General features: G+C 45.0%; 2 protein-coding genes across 4 annotated transcripts; both read right to left on the reverse strand.

Moving 5' to 3' along the window:
- Positions 1–151: 151 nt before the first annotated feature.
- SmydA-8 (SET and MYND domain containing, arthropod-specific, member 8) lies at positions 152–9,384 on the reverse strand. Of its 2 annotated transcripts, none has more exons than XM_032439707.2 (2): positions 8,395–9,384; positions 152–797 (listed from the first exon to the last, which is right to left on the reverse strand). In XM_032439707.2, the coding sequence occupies exons 1-2, from the start codon at positions 9,298–9,300 to the stop codon at positions 360–362; spliced, it is 1,344 nt and encodes a 447-aa protein (XP_032295598.1). In that variant the 5' UTR covers positions 9,301–9,384; the 3' UTR covers positions 152–359. The 2 variants fall into 2 exon arrangements, with proteins under 2 accessions (XP_032295598.1, XP_002057208.2); XM_002057172.4 differs by lacking the exon at positions 8,395–9,384 and adding an exon at positions 3,584–4,751.
- Positions 9,385–10,407: 1,023 nt separating this feature from the next.
- On the reverse strand, positions 10,408–22,213 carry Vinc (vinculin). 2 transcript variants are annotated; one of them, XM_015169971.3, is made up of 7 exons: positions 22,069–22,213; positions 19,022–19,219; positions 18,867–18,899; positions 12,811–15,001; positions 12,596–12,726; positions 12,140–12,538; positions 10,408–11,534 (listed from the first exon to the last, which is right to left on the reverse strand). In XM_015169971.3, exons 4-7 carry the CDS (start codon positions 14,951–14,953, stop codon positions 11,427–11,429), a joined length of 2,781 nt encoding a protein of 926 aa, XP_015025457.1. In that variant the 5' UTR covers positions 14,954–15,001; positions 18,867–18,899; positions 19,022–19,219; positions 22,069–22,213; the 3' UTR covers positions 10,408–11,426. The 2 variants fall into 2 exon arrangements, with proteins under 2 accessions (XP_015025457.1, XP_002057209.1); XM_002057173.4 differs by lacking the exon at positions 18,867–18,899.
- Between the last annotated feature and the right edge of the window lie 197 nt (positions 22,214–22,410).

Below are 22,410 nucleotides of genomic sequence, written 5' to 3' on the forward strand. Positions count from 1 at the left end.
ATGCACATATATATATATATGCATATCTAGACTGGATCATGATCAACAGCCGAGTTGTTATGTCTGACTGTCTCTCAGCTTTAAAGCTTTCGTTCCCTCTCGCTCTCTCTCTCTCTCTCTCTCTCTTTCGGGACAGTGGAAGCACGCAATGTTGTTGTTTTTTTTAAAGAACTGGACTTTTATTGTATTCCTAAAGTGTTTACAAAATAGAAGAAAAAAAAATACACTTTCTACGAGCTACAACAGTTCCATGGCCGACAGCTGCCCCAGCTCAAACACACACACACACGCACACACACATAAATACACACAGACAAAGCGGGGTCCAAGAACTGTCAGCTGGCACTGTTGCGTCCGTCTCACTGGATCTCCTCGTTGATGAGCTTCTTCAGCGTACATTCGCCGGCGCCGAGCTTATGCAATATGGCCAGAATTTCCTCGCGATAGCGATCCTTGATGGCGATCTCGTCCGGGTTATATTGCTCGGCGCCCAGACGCGTCATGCGCCAGATAACGTTCAGCTTGGCCTCGATGAGCACATAGTTGGAGGGCGGACAGAAGCGCGGGCACAGCTCATTGATGAAGTGTATCATGTCCCGGACGCTGCACGTGTTGATCCGATTGTTGATCGTGTTCAGGGCAAAGTCCTGATAGCGCGCCATCTTGGCGTGGGGAAAGACATTCTCGCAGCTGAGGCAACGCCAGTCCGGCTGCAGGGTCTTCGTCTGCACGGGTATCACCAGACCCTTGCAGCCCTGCTCCCGGCAGAACAGCGCCGACAGATACGTTCCGTTCTCCTGCAACAAGAAAACGATTCCAATCAGACATTGCACAAATTGACATTTGACTCTGACATCTGCCTGGTAAAGTTCATGTTCATATGCTCCTTGAAGAGTACACGAGTGGCAACGCCATGCTGACAAACTGGCAACGCCGGCTGGATAGAAGATGCATAAGCTGACAGCACTTAAAATTTCCTATTCAACTGCCAACATTTCAAAACCTTGACGTTGCCAGATAGTTATACAAAGCTAGGTGGCAGCACAGCTCCAATAAAGTGCGGTTAAACGAAACTGCTTTTGACAGCATGTTAAATTGACTGTTAACTTTGACGGGCACTTATGTAAATTCACATGCACTTTCGTGAATAACTTTGATATCCTCATTTCGATCCTTAAGAAATTTTCAGAGCTTAATTATAACATACTGGAATGTATATATACTAAAGCATAGCGTGATATCTGTTAAAATGAATGAAATATTTCGGATATAGACTCTCTTAATCTTATGAGCAGAAAATCGATAAAAATCGAATAGGTGAGTTCACATTCCAAATAACTCTAGTCTACAGCTGCGGGCGTTTTTGAGAAGGACCACGACCAAGAATTTATATACCAATTTACTTAATATTACCCCCCCTCTGTGAGCCATTGTGAATGGGTTCACGGTATGCAAACAGGCTATTAATATGGGCCTTAATGCATCGAGGCGAAAGTGTCCCTAACCCAATTATAAAAAAGTACAATTAAAGAGCATTAAGACGTCGTTGACGTCCACCTGTTCACTCTATATATATATATATATATATATATATCATGCATATTTTTTGGTTCTGTTATGTGTTTCAATTCGGCGGCGCCATTTGCGTAACCCGCCCGCGTTGTCTAGAGGCTGGGCTAATGCGATGAAGGGGGCTGGGGAGGCGCCTGTCAAACGTCTATGAGCAGCGGCTGTGGGTTGGCGGTGGGTGGGGGGAGGTGAGGTGCGGTGCGGTGCGGTGGCAATACATGTCCGTTCATGTCCGCAATAGCAGCTGCCTTGTCTGTCTGCCTGTCTGTCTGCCTGTGTGCCGCTCGAGCTGTCGAGTTGTGGGTCTGGGTCTGGGTCTGGTCGTGTTGCACTAATGAGCTCGCGCTCATGTTCCCGCCCGTTGGAGAAGTCCGCGGCGGATGTGAACTACATGCATATATGCAAGCGTATATACAATATGGGATCTGCGGCGTAAGCGGGGGCTGCGGTGTCCGTCAGTTCTGCATCATCTGAGCAGAGGCTCATGCAAAAATCGTATACAACTAATCTAATTAAGCGCATTTTTGTCATGTCGCTGCCAAATGCTATTATTCATCTAATCCAACGGCAATATATATGTACGTACGTATGTAGGTAAATTAGGTACGAACTTGGCCGCACCTATAATTCTCATAAGCATAAATATATATGGGGGTATATATATATATATGTATATACATATTTGCCTCAGACGCTCACACGCAGCTGCGGACTCTTTCGGTTCTATTCACAGATATTTCTTGAGAAGGCACAAACAATTCACATTTCAGAAATTCCAATAATTTTTTAACGTCTGGCTAGACACACACACACACACAAACCTCTGTTGGGATCTTTAAAAAATAGTTATCCAGCTTAAAGACTTATTTCTCTAAATCACAAAGTATTTACCATGCACATTCTTAAAATATTGTTTTAACATTTGTATGTTAATTGCAAATTTGACATTCAGTTTGACAAAATACTATAAATCGGGCCCAGTTCCTTAACTAGATGCAAAGCTTTCACCCAGAAGAAGCTGCAGATATAGAGTTGCCAACTAGTACGAAAGGCACTTTTCGTTCATATATAAATGAAATAATATAATATTATAAATCAGTTGTCAATCAGTTAGTCTGTCGCCGTTGCTTACAAAATACTTGGCCATCATTTCGGATAAGAATTCGGATAATGCATAACGAACATTTCTTGAAGAAACGGCTTGGATCTGTTTTATCCTTGCATCTATCGCAGTTGGTCATAGTATCGGATAACGATTCGAATAGCGGATAACAGATAACGGAACACAGAGGGATTCAACCCAAAAAGTTAACGCTGCAACTATTGCAATTACACACGGAGTGTGTAGAGAGAGTCATCGTACCGGATACGAGGTCGGATAGCGAATAACGGTCTCGATTCGTGAAACGAATATGAAAGTAAGTGTACTCCAGGAAGTAATCATTGAATCTACCACAGTGCGACATAAATTGTTTTGGATAAGTGTTTGGATAACAGATAGCGGAGCGCAGAACGAGTCTATTCTCAAAATTGTCAATCCATCTAAAACACTTCGAGAGAGAACTGGAGCATCGTTTCGAGTAAGACTTCGAATGACGGATAACGGATAACGGATCTCAAAACTGGTCTACTCACAGTAGTGGGTCATCTTTTCGGATAAGCGTTCGGATTACAGACAACGGATAACATCACGAGTTTATTCACAGAATTGTCAATCCGGGATAAGGATTCGAATGACGGATAACGGATAACGGATCCCAAGACAAGTCTTCTCGCATCTATCACACTTCTATATAAAGTACTGGGTCATCGTTGCGGATAAGGAATCGAATGAGGGATAATGGATAACGGATACCAAAACTGGTCTACTCACAATAGTGGGTCATCTTTTCGGAAAGGCATTCGGACCACAAATAACGGATAACAGCACGAGCTTATTCACAGAATTGTCAATCCAGGATAAGGATTCGAATGACGGATAACGTATGACGGATCCCAAAACGGATCTACTCACAGAGTTGTCGTTGCATCTATCGCAGTTGCACACAAAATACTTGGTCATCTTGAGGAAAATGCCGCGTGTGAGATTGCTCCAGAGGATCTTGGTGTATGTGGTGGTTATTTCGCCGCCCTTGGGTATGTCCCGTGCGGCACGCACCACCGCGAGCCGCCCGTTCTCAAAGTAGTGGCTGGCATTGGGTGTGCACTCGTGATTCATGATTGCCGTCAATGGGAAGAGACCGCGCAGCAGGGTCTCATGGCCATCGACGCGGCAGGGCGCCTCAAAGGCGTTCGTGTTGAGGACGCCGACGACGCGGAACAGCTGATCCATGAACGGCTTGTCTGTGGTGGGAAACTTGCGGAAACACTGCGCCGCCTTGATGATCTCCTGGCGATAGCCACGCTCCGCGTTCGCCTGCATGGCATCCACCAGAGCGCGCTGCTCCTTGCTCAGGTAAAAGACGCGCACCGCTGTCAAAATGCGCAGCGACAGCGGATTCACTGCATCCGTTTGCTCAGCGGCTGGCGTTGTGCCCGCAGCAGCAGCAGCAGCAGTAGCTGGGGCGATCTCCTCGACCAGATCCTTGGGCAACCAGCGCTGAAAGTGGGCGCACTCGTTGCGATGCGCCTCCGAATCGGCGCAATCAGCGCACACGGGCAGCGTACAGTGATGCGGACAAAGGAATCGCTTGGCGGCCAGCAGGCGATGGCAGCAGACGCACGTGTTCAGCTGGGAGCCCTTGCGCGCCGTTGGGCCAACGACGAGGGCGCGTTCGCGAAAGATTTGCTCGCCGGCGGCAATGTGACGGGTGGCAAAAACGCCGCGTCCGGCCACCGGCGATGGGGCCAGCATCCAGTTGGGCAGCTCCTCGCGCAGCTCACCCAAATGGACATCGATAAGGCGGGCCAGCTGCTCGGGCGTTGTGTTCCGACTGGGCGCCATATGGGCGATCATTGCCGCCGTGGTATTAATGCGCTCTGTCATGTTGCCGAGCACACACACACACGCACACACACACACAGTCTCTCTTGCTATGTCTCTTGCTGTCTCTTTCTGGCCAGGATCGGCCAAACAGGCAAACGAGTAGCGTGCAGCGTTCCGCAACGCGACGTTTCTTTGCGAGTGATTGTTGGCGACGCTGGCGGCTGGCGATTGGCAACTGGCGACAAGAACAGGCGAGCGCTGGGCAGCGACTGCGACTGCGACAGCGACTGCGAAAGCGACGACGGCAGCGCTGGCGGCAGCGACGCCCTCAGAGAGCATTAAACGCAACTAACAAAAACACAAATTAGAGGCAGCGGCGGCAACAACAACAAGAAATATGATTTATCCAAGGCGCGACACACACCTACACACACCTACACACGCGAACACATGCACATGCACGCACACACACGCGCACGCAAAGCCGCTTACGCTTTTGCTTTTGACTCTTATTCAATTTTCTGTTGCATTCAATTGGATTTGATACAACAACTACGCATGACAAGCACATGGCGTGTTGACGTTCACACACACACACACACACACACCCCCCTCCCCTCTCACAAACGCTCCCACTCAACGCCGCAACAGTCGCTTTGCCTGTCCCTCTTCGATTTGTCATTTCAATTTGTACACCACACTCATACCAGCACATCGACCACCACCCCCCCCCCCATCCCCTCCCCTCCCCTTCGACGCTGCGGTTATGAGCCGCCTATAAATACGTAAAGTCGTGTACTACAAAAAGAGAAGAAGAAGCAGCAGAAGTGGCAGAAGCAGGAGAAAAAACTGCGGTCCGCTCACAGCTCTGGGCAAGAGTCAGGCGACATCTTGTCATTTTTGCGGCTTCCACTCGAATTCGAAGTCGAAGACTTGTTGATACCCCGTTACAATTATGCCAGCTTCTGCTGCACATTGACGACGACTTTGGCACATGCGTTCGAAAATAACTGTTTACAGTGCGATTCTACTGCTGGGCATGAATGCGACAAAGTAAAGTGGAAAAAGAAATGAGATAAGGCTGAAGATATGAGTGGATATATGCTATGCTATGCTATGCAATGCGAGAGTTAGGCTACGAAATAAACGGGATCATGGAACAAAGCCTTTTGCTGCCTGCCAAACACATGCGCACATTATACCCCGCCCCCCTTTCTAGCATAGGGTATAAAACGCAGCCATATACATACATACATATATGTATGTATGTATGCATGTATGTATGTATGTACATTTTTGTCAGCTGCAATTGAGCGGCCTACATGTGTGGGCGTGGCATGGCGTTAGGGATTTCAGCTGGCGCCAAGCGTGTTGAGGCCACATAAATTAAGACATCGCCGAGCCGATTGCGTGCCGCGTCCCTGACACTGGGCCCAGTTCGAATGGCATCATCAGCGGCAGTTTCAGCTGGCACGTGACCTGGCGCCGCGAACCAGGTGCTTGTCGCACGTTGTCACCGATGAAAATAACAAACGAAATACATTGCGTATACGCCGCGTATTCCAAAAAAGACAAAAACACCCAAAATGCTGGCCCAAAATCATTTCAATTCGTATCCATTTATTTGTTTAACCCCAACACACACACACGTGCGTTACCTACCCATTCCACCCCCCTCCCCCCCTCCTCCTTGTCCGCACACACACACCTTTACAAATTGCAGCCCACTTAAACGCACATGGGCAAATTCTCAAGTCGATTGAAACACACTTTGAAAATACCCCCCACCCACTCACCTCTGCTAACACTTACACACACACGCACACACATCAAAAGAGAAAACAAAGAAAACAAAATAAACGAAGACAAAAGTAAGCCACAAAAAAAAAAAAGTTGTCATTCAGTTTTCATTTTGTCGAGATTTTTGCACAAAATGTATATTTAAAACACAACAAAAACCAAATAGATAAAAAAAAAGAAAACAAGAAAAACACGAAAAAGTAAAACAAAAAACGTGCGCACGACAGCAGTGCACGACTAGGCGCTACCCTGTACGCAGCACATTCGCTTTCACTTAGCTCTTCTAAGCTCAAGATCTAGCCAGAAATAAAAAAAAAAAATAGATGTACATATACAAAATTGAATTGGCCCAAAAGCAGCTTAACGAAACGAAGCATAAGTCCATTTGCAGTCCTAATCTGAACATCATAAACTCTTCAAACACTTTTTAAAGGGTATGAGGCAGTTCAACAAAACTGAAATGTTTTGCCGTTGGATTTGGACGCACGTCAGTTGCGCGTCTTCTGGCCCAACGGCTCGAGATTTATAGCAGCGCCCCCTGGCGTGCCGAATGTGCGTGCATAGGCAGGGTGTGTGCTTGTATAACTAGATATGCGTGTGTGTGTGTGTGGGTGTTCGTGTGTTTTTGTACTTGAACTAGTTTGGGCTTCCATTAGCTCTTAACCTGGCAGCTTGCCCAGGCCCAAAGGAATATGCATTATGACAGGCAGCTTCACCAAAAGGGGCACAGCGTGATGCGGTTCGTGCAGAGGCGGGAGCGTGCTGACGCCTTCATTCAAAATATTTAACAAGTGCAAGAAGACACACAGAGAGTGAGAGAGAGAGAGATAGAGAGAGAGAGAGAGAGAGAGAATTACATCACAATAATTTTGTTGGCCCATGCAACAAGTTGTCATGCGGAGCGTTTTCTTGAATGGGAGAGCGAATCTTAATGCGAACATCTTGTGCCCAATGCCAACTGTTGCATATATGTATACGTACGTCTAAATTTTGCAGAGTGCATTGAGAAATGTCCAATTAGGAATTTCACGATTTAAATGATCAGTGCATTTCATTTGAAAACCACGCTCAAGCCATATTCCACTTCCGTTAACTTTTGGTCGCCATTTTGAATTTTTTATTTCCCAAATTTAGAGTTGACATATGCAATAAATCGATTGAATTGAATTGCTATTCTTTTGGGCAAAGTGATATTTATATGATTTCTAATAGACAGTAAATTCGTCAAAGAAGATTATCTCTCATTTATCTATCTGTTAAATATTTGTCAAGTGGCAGTTAAAGAGTTGCCACAATATTGGCAAGTTAGAAAAACGGTTTCGAATGACAGTTGCGTTTAAATTTGACAATCTCTCGCCACTTATCGGTTAAGTGTTGCCACACTTTGTGCATAGCGTTGCCACTGTTGTGTACAGCATTGTGACATTTGGCTGTCAAGTTTAAATGCCGATTAACTAACATTCACTTTGACAGAAAAGTTTGAGGAAATAGAATCAAAAATTGTTAGCTAAGGTTAGCTTAGATTGAGTTAGATAAGGTAAGATTCAGTTTGGTTAAATGACCCGTTGTGTTTATTGTTGTTGCGAGTGGATGGGGTAAAGTTCAGTGCATTCAAAGCAAATTAAATCGGTGCGTTGCCAAATGGATGGATACACAGTTGAATGAACCTGGAAACCGAAGTGCCGGTTGTTTTAAATATAAACAAAAAGCCGATTCATTAATGGCCGGATGGGCTGTGCGGACCCGTAGAGAGATGCGTAATCGCTAGCATGTATCTATTGCCCCACATTGCACAAAGGCAAAGATACAGATACACAGATACACAGATACACAGATACACAGATACACAGATACACAGATACACAGATACACAGATACACAGATACACAGATACACAGATACACAGATACACAGATACACAGATACACAGATACACAGATACACAGATACACAGATACACAGATACACAGATACACAGATACAGATACAGATACAGATACAGATACAGATATAGATGCAGGTACAGATACAGATACAGATACAGATACAAATGGAATGCAATGGAGCTGGCGGGCAAATTGATCGATTGGCCGACTCACCGTGGGATCCTGACAGCGCGGGCATTGGCACATGAAGTGCTTGGTCATGCCGAGGAACATTTTGCGCGCCAGCGTCGACCAGAGCAGCTTGGCATATGACATGGTTATCTCGGCGCCGAGCGGTATGCGCTCCGTGGCGGTGACCACGATCGTCTCGCCGTCCTCGAAATGATGCGCCGCATTCGGTGTGCACTGATGGTTGAGCATGCCGGCGAGCGGGAAGAGGGCGCGCGCGACCACCTCCCGGCCATCCACCTGGCAGCGACTCTCGAAGGCGTTCGTATTGAATGCGCAGACGGTGCGATAGAAATACTCCAGCATGTCCTGTTCGCGCGGAAAGTGCTCAAAGCACTCGGCCGCCCGCTCCACCTCGCGCATATAGTAGCGATCCGCGTTCGCCTGCATCGCGTAGAGCAGCTTGCGCTGCGTCTCGTTCAGGAAGAAGCAGCGTACCACGCTGAGAATGCGCAGGGCGCGTGGATCGATGCGGCTGGGATCCTTCGGCTGCCATTTACGGAACAGCTGGCACTCGACGGCATGCCGTGGCGACGCCACACAGCCGCCGCAAACGGGCAGGCCACAGCCGGCGGTGCAGAGGGCCGCAGCATCGCTGTCCTCGCCGGCCGGCTGGCGATAGCATTGGGTGCAGGTGCGCAGGTTGCGTCCACGATGGGCGGTCGGTCCGACGAGCAGCGTGCGCTCACGGAAGAGCAGCTCGCCCTGGGCAATGTCGCGCACGGCGAATATGCCGCGACCCGATATGGGCGAGTCGGCCACACGCCAGGCGGGCTGCGCCGGACGCAGCTCACCCAGATGCGCATCGATGAGCGCGGCCAGCTCCTGCGTGGAGGCGCCTATGGCCATCTGGGGCACATCCCGCCCGAGCTGCTGTTCCAACTGTGACATGAGCCCGTTACGCTGCGGTTGCTCAATCGAATCGAATCAAATCAAATCGTAGCGAATCGAATCGAATCGCTTGCTCTCTCTCGCGCTGGCGCCGTCGATAATCGAATCGCAACTGACGCGTTCCCAATTCCGTGGCCATCGCTGCCGCTGCCGCTGCCAATGCCGCTGCCGCTGCCGCTGCCGTAGTCGGTGTCGGTGTCGGTGTCGCCGTTTGCTTCTCAGCATCTCTCCCAGCATTGTCCGCATCTCATTGCTGCTCTGCGCGCTCCGCTTGCTCGCCATGGAGCCCGCAACGGGCAGCTATAATTAGTTGCCATTCTCCGATTTCCCAATTTCCAGTTTTTCCGCACCGCTGGCGGCACCAACCAACCAACCAACCAACCACACTCTACATACCCCTCCGCCCTTCCCGCCAGCACACTGTGTATTTTGTGGCCGCCTGAAGGTAGGCAACACTTTTTTTGCGCCGCCCACGCGCTGCAACACGAAACGCTGCGTATACGCAACGGCCATTAATTACGTATACGCAGCATCAGGTGCTTCGCTGTGGTTCATTTGGGGTTATTTTTGTGTGGCAGCTGCTGCTGGAATGAACTAGAATTAAAGCCGAGTTCATTTAACCAATTTTCTATGCCGGACAAATGCACGCACACACACACACACACACATACACATGAGTATGTTTTCTGTGTGTGTGCTTTAGCCAAAATTATTTGGCTAAGCAACAGCCGAATCTAAACTTAAGTGCTCAAGCGGAAGCTGCCCGAATTTAAAGATACCCTGCAACCAGCTTACTTTTACACATACATCGCATTAATACTGGGGACTCTTTCTCTAGTTGAAAGAAATATTTTTCTAATAATTGTTAATGTTTAAGCTTTGAAAATGCCATCAAGATCGGAATTAAGACACGGGAATAAATAACATTCTGGGAAAATCAGAAGAGGCTTAGCCACATATGAATGTATAGCTAGATTGTGGGGCAGCTTGGCACTGAGATTAGGGTATCTCCCAGTCGGGCACTCTCGACTACATAATTCTTGTCTGTTTAACTTATTGCTTAATTAATCCATAAATTCCAGTACAATAGGAGCTTTCTCTCTCTCACTCTTTCTATATATATATATATCTTCTCTCTCTCTCTTTCAGTTTCTTTTTGCATTTCATTCTTATTTAACCGTTTTCTCTCTCTCTCTCTCTCTCTTTGACATTCTTTAAACCAACTTTAAGCTACACACAAAAGTTCAGATTCGAATAATATGATTTGGTATATAGCGTATTACCCTTAAGATCTGCATAGAATTTATAACACTCGATATTTAGTTTTATTTCAGTTATTTTTGTTGAACATGACACATAACGCGTTGATCAATTTGGGCTTAGTTTGTTAAGGGCAACTACTTCTAGTTAAAACTATGCAAGTACAATGTGAATTGGCCACTCATTCAGATAAATATATATATATATATATTTATATATGTATATATATTCCCGTATAGTCGCTCATTTTTCAAGTTAGTCAAAGATCAATTAACAAATTTCTTTTTCGAATTATGGAGCTATTTAAATGCAGGCTTTTGTTATTATTCGAATTTCTTTCAAATTTTTCCTTTTCACGTTTTGTTCAAGATTTTCAATTTGCTTTATATACATTGCAGCTGTTTGTGTGTGCGAGTGTATGTTGTGTATGTGTGTGTGTGTGTGTATATGTATGTACATTTATTTATTGCACGCCTTAAACATTAGCTCTATAAATATATATTTAAAAAAAAAGAAGAAAAAACAGATAATAGTTAAAATAAAAAAAAAAAAATAAAAATACAAACAGAAATTCTAAAAATTTCAAAAAAAAATCGAACATTTTCTGCGATATTTTGGTTTTTCTTTTCTTTTCGTTTGATTTTTTTTTTCTCAAGCAGAGCACATAATAAATAAATGTGTGTGTTTGGAAGAGTTAGGAGAAGTAGATAACGGGCATAACAGGTATTGCAGGTATTAATATTAAAGTAGCATCAAATGTTTTAAGATTAGTTTAGGTTTTTATGTTACACAAGGCACGAACATTGGATAGCTTTTGGCCGCGTTTCTTGCCACACGTGTGTGTGTGTGTGTGTGTTTTTGGACATCTAGTACTGATACCAGGGCTGGCGGCGCACCCATTGCAGTCGATTGCTGGTCTGATCGGAGCGGATCTTGATGCTGGCTCCCTCCGCAGCGCGCACCGTTTCTTTGACCTGGTTGGAAGAGAATTTCAATTGGATTAGATTAGATACTTTTTGTTTAATCGGCTATTTTTTTGGCTTTGCCTGTGTCAAGTTTGATTCGTGTCAATTTAAACGAAACGGAAATAACTTTTAAAATAAGTTTGTCACGCAACGGAAAATCAAATTTAATTTAAACCCATACAAACTTTTTCATGCGTTTTTCATTCAGAGAAATTTGAAAAACTTTATGATACTAGAATTTTCTGCGAATTTTCCGAACCAGCATTTTTCATGCTTTCAGCACGTTTTTACGTGTGAAGCTTTGCACGAAACCTGCACTTTTGGCCGCAAGACCATTTTCCACTCGAAGCGGTGGATTCGTTGAAAGGCGTGAAATGCATCTCAAATGCATTTTCTTAAAGATCTTTGAAAAGGCCTTTTAGGTGGGCAATAAATATGTTAACGACAATCGTTTGCCAACAATTGAATCTACATGTGCCTGGAATTATCCAAAATCACGACTGGGCGTGGAATTGCATCGCATGGGCATAGATAGATGGCCGCTACGTTAATCAACAGTCTGTCAATCAGGTCTGGCCATTTTATAGTTGCAGCCTTGCAGGCCGGCTACTCACACTCTGCATTAGATTCTGGGCATTGCCCACCAGCATTTCGGTTGCCTCGCGATCCTCATCGGAGCCCTGGGCGCCCAGCATGGTCGCCTTCACGGTGGACAAGATCTTGAGCTGCGTGCCAATTGTCGGTATGCGTTCGCACACCTGCAACAGATTGGTGCGGATGCGTCGATCTGTGCACTGACGCGCCAGCTCCTTGGCCAGCCGTGTCACATCCTCGGATGCCTCGGCGATCTTTTTGGCCGTCGCAATCAGCTCACGCTTGCTGCCGCGCGAATCGGATAGCACCAGCTCGCTGAGACGTGCCATCAGTATGGCCATGCGCTTGGCGGCCGCAATGATCTCGTTGTCCTTGGATGACCACTGGCGCACCTCCTGGTGCAGGCCGCGTGCCGCAATCTGTCAATGGATTCGCATTGATTAGCGACTGTTACGGCTAGCATATGGAGCACTTACCAGTATGGGCTGATTGGCGTGCGGCATGGTGCGGAAAACGCCCTCATCCTCATCATCCGTCTCCGGAGGCGGTGGACGCACGGGCGCCAGGCCCTCGCGCGGCAGTGGTGGACGCGGTGGCGCACGCTCCGCTATAAAAGAGAGAGACAGACAGAGACAGACAGAGAGAGAGATAGTTTAGTATTGGCTGGCTAATTGGAATGCATTGAACTCACCATTCTGATTGGAGAGATGCAGAGCACTGAGCTCCGGTATGGGCGGCGGCAGCGATGTGGGCAATGGCGGCGGCTGCGGCGGTGCAATGGCATCGCGCACCTCGCGCACATCGCCGAGCAGTCGCTGGAATGATTTCTTCCAGGCAGCAGCCGCAGCGGGATCGGCTATGTTGGTGGCCACCAGCTTGGCATCGCCGACCATGGCGGGCAGGGAGCGTTCCAGATTGTTGGCGGCAGCATTTAGACGCTCCGTAAAGATCGGATCCTCTGAATTGTCCGCCTCCTGTTTGGCCACCAGCAGCACACGATTAATGAGACGCGCTATATTTGAGGTATTATCGACCATCTTTTGCGGCTGGCGCGCATGGATGGCGTCCTCGCAGAGCTTGGCATACACCTGCATATGCTCCTCGGAGGTCTTAATGAAATCGGCCGGATCGGTTGCCTGGTCGCACAACGTGCGCATTCGTAGCACGGTGTCCGCATACTGTTGCTTCAGATTCTGCAGATGCTCATCGGCCGCCTTGCTGGCCGGATAATTCATACGAATGCGTCCGGCATTGATGAGCTGCGGCGTCAGCGAGTCCACCTGTGCGGCAGAGGAGAGCAGTATTTCGGCGATTTTCTTGTTGCCGCAGGCGCCGCCAGCGGCGACCATGCGCGACGTCTTCGAGGCGCGATCACTGAACGCCTGCAGATTGTTGGACTTCTGATTGAAGTTCTGTTCGCGTCCGGGTGTGCCCTCCGGCAGCATGACCGCCTCGGTAAACTGTTTGAGGGGCGTGCTAACGTCCATAAAGTCCTGCACAATGCGATTGACCAAAGCGTTCTGTATGGCCGCCTTCAGCTCGTAGAGCTTTTGGGTGAGCTGTTTGGCCGCCTGCTTGGCAGCTGGGCCGGTGCCCGCCGCTTGGCGCTTGAGACGCTCAACCTCGTCGCAGAGCTGCATGATCTCGGCCTTCTGATGGCCCGGACAGCCTTCGGCGACCTTGCGACCCTCCTCGACAATCAGATTGATGGCCCGCTCGCCGAGACCGCCATCATTGAGTTCCGGATTCTGCAGCCATTTGACCGCCTGCTCCAGGCGGCCCTGAATCGTGTGGGCGGTCTGCTGTACGCCCGCCTTGTCCACGCCGAGCACAGCCTGACGCACCAGACCCTGCAGCTCGCCGAGACGTGCACGTATGCCATTGGCCAGGCCAATGGCCTGTGGGGAGTTGCCTTTGCCCTCGTGCCGCAGCTCGCACAGATTATTGGCCATGACGCTAATCTCATCGGCCAGCTTGCGTATGGGATAGGAGTCCTGGGGCAGGCAACGTTCCGAGATTTCGTTGGCATTATCGATGACCTGACGCAGCGCCTTCTCGCCGACGCCGCCGCGCAGCGCATACGGATTCGATAGCCATTCGTTGGCCAGCTCCATTTTGTTGCTAATCGCATTGCTCAGCTTCTTTAGCACGGTCAAATTGTCCAGCTCGCTGGTGTCCTCATCGTAGGTGGTCAGCTGCAGGACGCGTATGATCTCCTGCAGTTCATCGCTCATGCGTGCCGCCAGATAGTTTCGATTCTCGGCAGCCTCCTCGGCGCCCTTGCCCTGCTGCTCGACAATGTGTATGTAGACCTTCATGCTGCAGATGAGTATGGGCGCGAGGGTCTTGACCTGTTCGAGGCAGCGCACCAGTATCTCGCTGTGCACCTGATGGGTTAGCTCCTTCTCGCGGGCGCCGACCTCGCGCGACACCTTGCCAAGGCAGGGCGACAGATCCTTAAAGAACTTGACCAGATCCTCCATGGTGCCAATCACCTCAGCAACGGCCAGATAGTCAAGGACACGCTTGCACTCCTGTATTATCTTGCGCACCTCGCTCTCATCGAAGCAAAGCAACAGCGAGGAGGTGCCCTGCAGTATGCCGCGGCTTCCCTCAATCAGCTTCTTGCGCGCCGGCCCCGAATAGGGATCCGCGCGCAACATATCCGAAGCCTCCTCGAGCAACTGCGAGGCAGTCTCCACGCGATGCAATGCCGACGGCATATCCTGCCTCAATATCTTGTCGTCGGAGCTGTTGATCGTCTCCCGGCCAACCTTCACCAGATTCGCCACCGCCGCCGAGACCACCTGCACCGGCCGGCTGAGATCGGGCATGGCATTGCCATCCTCGGCCTCCTCGTGTAATATAACCAAGCGAGATACCTAAATGATATTGCACAAAAGTTGGTTTCAATTACACATCGTTAACTGAAATACCTTAAAAGCTCGAAATTAAATCAAATTACTAGCGATCCACTGAGCTTAAAGCACGAATACAACTTAAAGCTTTGAGCGTTTGTCTTAAAGCTCTGTCTGTGTAGACAGCTTTTAGTCAAACTCAAAGCTTTCTAATTCCAATTTATAATTATAATTATAAGCATTGCTCGATGAGCTTTAAGCTACAGCTAAGTTTAAAGCTTTGTGTGCTTATCTTAAAGCTGTTGTTTATAGAAAGCTTTAAGTGTTCATAATTGTATTTAATGAATTACGAGAAATCAAAACTTTTTACGACTTAAACTCGAGATACAAATAAAACGAATCGAACTATGTATATATTTATATTTCTGTTTGGCAAACTTCCACTACAATTTTCATTAACTTAAGGCCTTTTTATGCAGGGTATCTTCACGTCTTGTACTCATTATGTAATTTAACTAATTTTCACTACTTTACAACACTTATTTCGTGTATTGCTCGCCCACAAATCACATTTTTAAATGACGTTTGCAGCAAGTGCCATTACGTCATGGGCAAAAACATAGCTGTAATCGCACTCGCGTCCTCTCTCTCTCTCTCTCTCTCTCTCTCTTTTCTCATTTTGTGTCTCTTTTTTACTGTGCTTGACACACACACACAAGTCCATAAAGAGGCACACAAACCAGACAGAGAGACCGCCAAATAAAGCGTGGGACTCGGACTTGGACTTGACATCCCATCGAAAATCGGAAATCGGCGATCGCAGATCGGCGGAGAACTTGTTTTTGCCGGTTTCATTTTACTATTACTATTGGCTGGCTATTTTTAGACATGAACTGTTTGTTGTACGTTAAGCTAGAGACACCTCTAGCCCCCCCGTCCCCTTCTCTTCCGCCCACACCAAATGAGTCTCAGCTGATTCCGAGACAAGTGTCATTGATAAAAGCTACTCTGGTAACTGAAATGTAGATCGTTCTTGTGCCTTTCCATAAAATAGTTATTATTCTTATCTATCAAATAATACTTTTTATATAATTAAGCGCTGTTCACAAAGTGCAAACGAGTCTATGCACTTTGTAGTAATCTTATTTTCCAGCCAAGTCACAGTTTGACAGTCACGACAGGCCGTTTACAGTTTGAGAGTCATGTAAAGCAACCTAATAAACCAGCAGCTGTTGCTTTAGAGATAATAATAAATTTATAAAAATGTATCTATATATATATTTTCCAGACGGATTAATCGAAAACACATTTCTAATACATATGAAACCCATTCAAATAGCGCATTTCCATTCGAAATACTTTATAGCTCGAATTGTTACACTTTATAAGAGATTATGGCAATGTTTGTATGCCCTTTCAGAATGTATTCGCTCTGCTATATTATATAGATAAATTGTCTAGAAGTGTATAAAGTTGTCGGCGTGCCGCAAACAACCTCAGTTTCTCGTTGTATATTTGTGAATCAATCAAATCAATCTGCGCAATGCTTCTGATATAGCCTAAATGATCTCTACTATTGACAGGCTTATATATATATAATTATATATGTTATTTTTTTAGTTCCACCTGAGTTAGGGCATTTCAAATGCGGCTCCAATCCCAATTCCCTGGCAACACATGGTCAACGCACTTGTTTAATTTAGCTGCGGGCATTTGTTTTTGCCATTTTCTTCGTTAATTAATTATGTAATTAATTTGATAAACCAACCCCCCCCCCCTCTCCGCCCTTCCCACTGGACTAGCTGGCCTAGCGTTTCCACCATCTGTGGCTTCAGTTGGGACATTTGCTGACCAATTTGGCGGCGGGCATCTAAATTTAAACAAACCATCTCATTATTTAAGTGTAGCGCAGTCTGCATGTGTGTGTGTGCCTGTGTGTGTGTGTGTGTTTCAATGTGTTGATTGATGTGCTGAATGATCAATATACCCTTGTCGAGGGTATATGAATTTTGTCACACAATATTTAACGCATCTCTGAATATATATAAATATATATATTCCTGTTCAATCAGCCGATTCGACATCGAAGCCACTTATCAATCTCAGTCAATCAATCTCCTTAATGCAATGCCATGAAACTTGGCTTTTAATATAGTGAAGTTGCTTCAATATAAATATGAATCTGGCCAGGATCGGGCCATAGATCTGAACGATAGACAATTAAGTTCTGGCTATATATTCCAACTCCCATCTACTTCTACTATTTATCATGCTTATATCTATATAGATCTAAAAGGAGTTTATCTGTGGCTAATCTTTGCCAATTATCCATATAATGGCTTCTATTGGAACAATCGACAATGTATAAAGACTTCTATTGGAACAATCGATAATCGATTGTAATCGATTTGTAGGAAAACATTTTGTTGCCTATGCAAGAGTATTCAATTGTCGGCGTGTCGGTTTTAAGATTGTTTTGTTTGCATTTCGCCCGCCATTCATCCGCCTCCGGCCCCTATCATGATCCAACCCCATCCCCTTCACACGCTACCCCCGCTACCCCCGCCAGCCCCTAACATGGGCGATGAGTCACAGTTTGAGTTTGCTTTTTGGCACAATTTTTGGCTCAACTATAATCTTCAGTTAGCCGCATCAGCACCTAAATACACCTACGCGTACACCTTGCCTCTGCTAACCCTTCCCCCGTCCCTCTGACAGCCCAGCCCCCCCTGGCCCAGCTGTAGTCGGTTGTTACGTTTCATCAGCTCGAAACGGCTTCCACATGTTGCCACAAAGAGAATTTTCTTTAGCTTCTCTTTGACGCAATGATTTCATGATTTCCTTTGGCTTTTGGCTCGTAAATGTTTTTATTTTTAATTTCTTTTTTTTTTCCCCTTTTTTTTTCCTTTTTTTTTTGGATGCAGCTATTTTTGGATTCACACGAATCTCTCTTGAGCTCGCTGGCGTCTTGTTTATTTTATTATTTTTGTTTTGTTGCTAACAAATTTTTTTTTGGCTTGCTCTTTTATTAAATTAACATTTTTTGTGTGTCGTCAGGCTCAGGTTGTTGTGATATCTTCTTCTATTATTATTATTATTTTCCACCTCGTTTATTTTTAGACCCTACAAATGAGAAAATCAAGCGGAAGAAGAGCAAGCAGCAGCAGGCAAGAAACATGAACGCATCTCAAAGTCTGCTTCTTAGATATTGCTATAGATATTTATATGGTATAATACTCTACACATGTTACACAGCTGCGCTGACTTTCGTTATATAAAATATATAGCTTTTATCTAGATATCATGATTGAACAGTCGCAGTTCGCGCCTCGATTGAGTTTAAAGCCGAGCGCAGCCAACTTAATGCGCCTATGCAGTTATTTGGCGCTGCCAGATTGTCAAAAAAAATGCAATTTACCAGTGTAACCATATTGAATATAGGTCAAAATCAACAAGGCTCTAGCGTCTACTGTCAGTCATACAAATATTTTGCTAAGATTAACAATACCACAATAATGAAGGAAAGAACAAATCAAAATCAAGCACTTTAGAGTATAAACCGAATAATGTGCACATCACATTATATTCAATAAATCAATTGAAATGTCTAGAATTAACTATGAACTACCAAATTCTAGTATGTTAAATATATGAATACAGTGATCGCTCGAACATTACAATGTCCAAATAAAAGGGAACTACATTCTTTTTGATTATTCTCTTGGAATTTTCAAAGTGTTTCTAGAGTTCATCTCTGGCCATTACAATTGAGATTTCACTTTTTCTTGGGAGTGCACAAATTTGAATTGTGTTTCAATTAGCGAGCAATCACTGTAATATGCCGCTAAATCTAATTTCAATACACGTATTCGAATTCTTCTGAATTTACCTTCTTGGGCGCCAATTTGCACGCTTGTTATAGCTATATATATATATAGTTGAGTGTTATCGTATATATATGTATATAAAGAAGATGTTACAGTATTTTAGGCATTTCTTAAAATTAAACCTTGACTAACTAAAGTACATTTGACAGACGCTTACCTGCTGGGCAACAGGATCTAATATGCTCTCGATGGTTTTTGTGTGAAAGACGGGCATTTTAGTAACTGCTTTAGCTCCTTTATTGTGTGTGTCTATGTGTGTATGTGTGTATGTGTGTGTGTGTGTGTGTGGATGGGTGTGTAAATTAAGGTTTGGGTATCTCAGATATCCTTCACTGCCAAGCCAATTCTATGAGATCTGCAAGAGAGAAGAATATTAGTTAAATATAAATATAAATTTATACATACTTCTTCTTGATTGTGTGTGCGTGTGTGAGTGTGTGCTTGCGTGTGTGTGTGTGTGTGTGTGAGTGTGTGTTATCTAGACAGGCTGTAGATTCAGGTCGGAGATAATGTCTCGCATCACCTGTTGAAGCATGAGAAGCTACACTCGAAGAAACAATCAAGTAAATATGGACACAAAACAAGCATCGAGTCGGAACTTCTGTGAACTTTCTTTCAGAAATAATCAAAACTCATACGAAACTGGAAATCGTTCAGTGCAAATTCTTGCTTTGATATCATCTATTTATCTAGATCTATATATTTTTTTCATAAATTGCAACAACAAAAATAGGCTAAGCTTTTTTAAACAGACTCAAAACAAGCTGGTTATTGTTGTTTAATGGCGAAATGCTTAATTCTATCAAAATCTGTCGCATACTTAAAACAAGTTTGGTTTCTTTTCTCTCAGTGTACAAACTATCGCCCGTATCTAGGCATTGCGAAATTCCATTCAAGCTGTCTCCTATGCATTAAAATTCTTCTGAAATTTTTCAATTTTTCGACTTTTTTGTATTTCGATTTAATGTGCTTGCCGTGCAACTGTTTCATTAATGATGACGCACACTGTGAGGTCATTGTGAGACATTTTGGTGCCCAGCTGGCCAGGGACGGGGCGGGGCGGTGAGAGGGACCGGTACCAGACACAACACTGATGACGCACTGTCTCTCACTGTGTGTGTGTGTGCAGTTTTTAATGCGGGACTTTGCGGCATTATTGATAGTTCGATTTCCACACCCTTTGCTAATACTCGTAATTGGCCATGATTTACGGTGAAAGTGCGAAAAGTGTGGAAAACTGTGGTAAGAGCCAAAATGGCATTGAAAATGCGAGAGTTCCGCATTAGCTAGACAGGTGGCTGTCATTGGGGGTGTGCGTGTGTGTGTGTGTGGGCGTGTGTGTGGGCGTGGGCGTGTGTGTGTCGTCTACTTTGAAGCAAACTGGCGCCAAGGTGCTTTGAACCAGGCACCTTGCTAGAAGCAAAACAGAAAACTTGAACAAACTGTGCCACTGATCGACTGCACTGAAAAAAAATACAAACGGGTTGCAAGTAACTAATAAAAAAAAAATAGTTTAGTTAATAGCAAAGGGATCAAAGGGAAATGTATGCTTGTATAGCTTCGGTACATAAAGTCCGATCTGTATCGAGCTGCCTTTAAAAACGCATTAATTTGTAATTTGGAGCAAATGAGAGAAATTATCGAAATATTATTTATACACATGCTATTTGTGTACACTTAACGAAAAGAGTTCAATAACTTTTTACTATACCAGCATTTAAAAGTAAGTTTAAAGAAATAAAATCGAATTAAAAAAGTTCAATATTTTCTATATATTCAAGAATATGAATTTATATTTCTTTAATGTACATTTTAAGCACATTTAGCATTCTATTTGCGCATTTTTTCGCGCAGTGTACTCACAAATATTGAACAAATGGGCATGTATATCGATATTTGAACAAATATAGGAATGCGCGCACACTTCCAGTATATAATGAATGCCACTTATGGCGTTTAGTTTGCAACAACAGAAACGATCCCAAAAAAAAACAAAAACAAAACGAAATACAAACTTAAAATTCATACACATATTTTTTTTGCTGTGTGGGACGTGGGTTTATTGACTGACTGCTGCCATTTATGGTCAAACGAATTGTTGCAACTAATATGCCATACAATTAACACATACATATATACACACATATACACGCATGCACGCACACAAATGCAGCGCGTTCCAACAGAATGCGAAACACACGCAAACATCGTATATCGCATATCGGCAAACAGGTTCAATAAACTATCTTTAGCTCATCTTTAGGCCACATGATCGATAGGCAAATAAATAACTATCGGTATGTATGTATGCAAATGTGTGCGTGTGTGTGTATGTGTGTGTGCATGCAATATATTGACAGCTGGGAAGCTCCAGCAATGCAACAACAACAACAACAACAAAAACAAGCTCAACAGGCAGGGTTGTACATTTTGATTGCTGTCAAATGTGCACAGAACAATGGAAGTCATAAATTGAAAATAGCAGCAGAAGCAGCAGCAGGCAAATTACCCCCGGGGACAGCTTTCATGGGCTCTAGTGTGGGGGCATTTACAGCTACTGAATTTGGGCCAGCGATCGTAGCATTGACCAAAGCGCGCGCGCAGGGCGGCGCAGAGTGATGCGCGCGCGCGTTCGCTTTGCCGCGCTAAGGCAAAACCACACACACATACATACATACACATACACATATGTACATGTGTAGAATGTGTATCTGCATGCGCATCAAAATGTTCATTTGTACGCATATTAATTTATTTAGGGCAGACAGCGCCACACACACACACATTTATTGTTTTTGAATACATATATACACACACACACACACAAGCATATGCGCTTGTTTACATGGCTGCTGCTTATTAATTGTTGTTATTTCACGCACATTCGCTTTTATCATTTTTAGCATTTCTTCGTGCGTAGCAACAAACAGCTAACACACACACACACCCACGCATAGAGACGCAGCAACAATTGGCTCACAAATAAAAAAAAAGAAGAAAAGTAAAGGAAGAAAGAATCAAGAGCACAAAACAAACTCCGATGTCTGATGACAAATGCAATTTGTTTGCTGATTTTATGTGAATTTTCGACAATTGAATTGATTCATAAGCTTAACACACATATATATATATATATTTATGTATATACAGATTACGTATGCATACACATATGTATATATTTTTAAATATATTGCCCGTATTTACTTTAAAAACGTTTGCCTTATTCTCGCTATGGCTGTCGCTCGCGCAGCGGCTTTTGACTTGCTTGCCCGACTGTTCTTTAAATACTAAAAAAATGATTGGGGGCCACAATCTACCTTGCGCCAACAGCGACAGCGACAGCGACGGCGACGACGACGCTTTTGTTGTACGCTACGTGCCTATCTTCTTCTTCTGCTCTCCATATCGCCATCACTTCTGTAGCGCTCAGTTTTGACATTCTCTCGGCTGCGTGCGTGCGTGTGTGTGTGTGTGTGTGTGTGTGAGTGAGTGAGGCATATTCTCCCCCCATACGTTATTAACGTTGTTGTTCTTTGTATTGTTGCT

The sequence above is a fragment of the Drosophila virilis genome, chromosome X (assembly GCF_030788295.1).
Source record: "Drosophila virilis strain 15010-1051.87 chromosome X, Dvir_AGI_RSII-ME, whole genome shotgun sequence".
Lineage (NCBI taxonomy): Eukaryota > Metazoa > Arthropoda > Insecta > Diptera > Drosophilidae > Drosophila > Drosophila virilis.

Excerpts from the sequence above, each read along its gene's own strand:
- SmydA-8 (XM_002057172.4), bottom strand. The coding sequence starts at position 4,555 with ATGACAGAGCGCATTAATACCACGGCGGCAATGATCGCCCATATGGCG. Across the intron at positions 798-3,583 it reads ATAGATGCAACGACAACTCT|GAGAACGGAACGTATCTGTC; the intron begins GTGAGTAGATCC and ends TTCTTGTTGCAG.
- Vinc (XM_002057173.4), bottom strand. The coding sequence starts at position 19,078 with ATGCCCGTCTTTCACACAAAAACCATCGAGAGCATATTAGATCCTGTT. Across the intron at positions 15,002-19,021 it reads TAGATCCTGTTGCCCAGCAG|GTATCTCGCTTGGTTATATT; the intron begins GTAAGCGTCTGT and ends AATATCATTTAG. Across the intron at positions 12,727-12,810 it reads GCATCTCTCCAATCAGAATG|CGGAGCGTGCGCCACCGCGT; the intron begins GTGAGTTCAATG and ends TCTCTTTTATAG.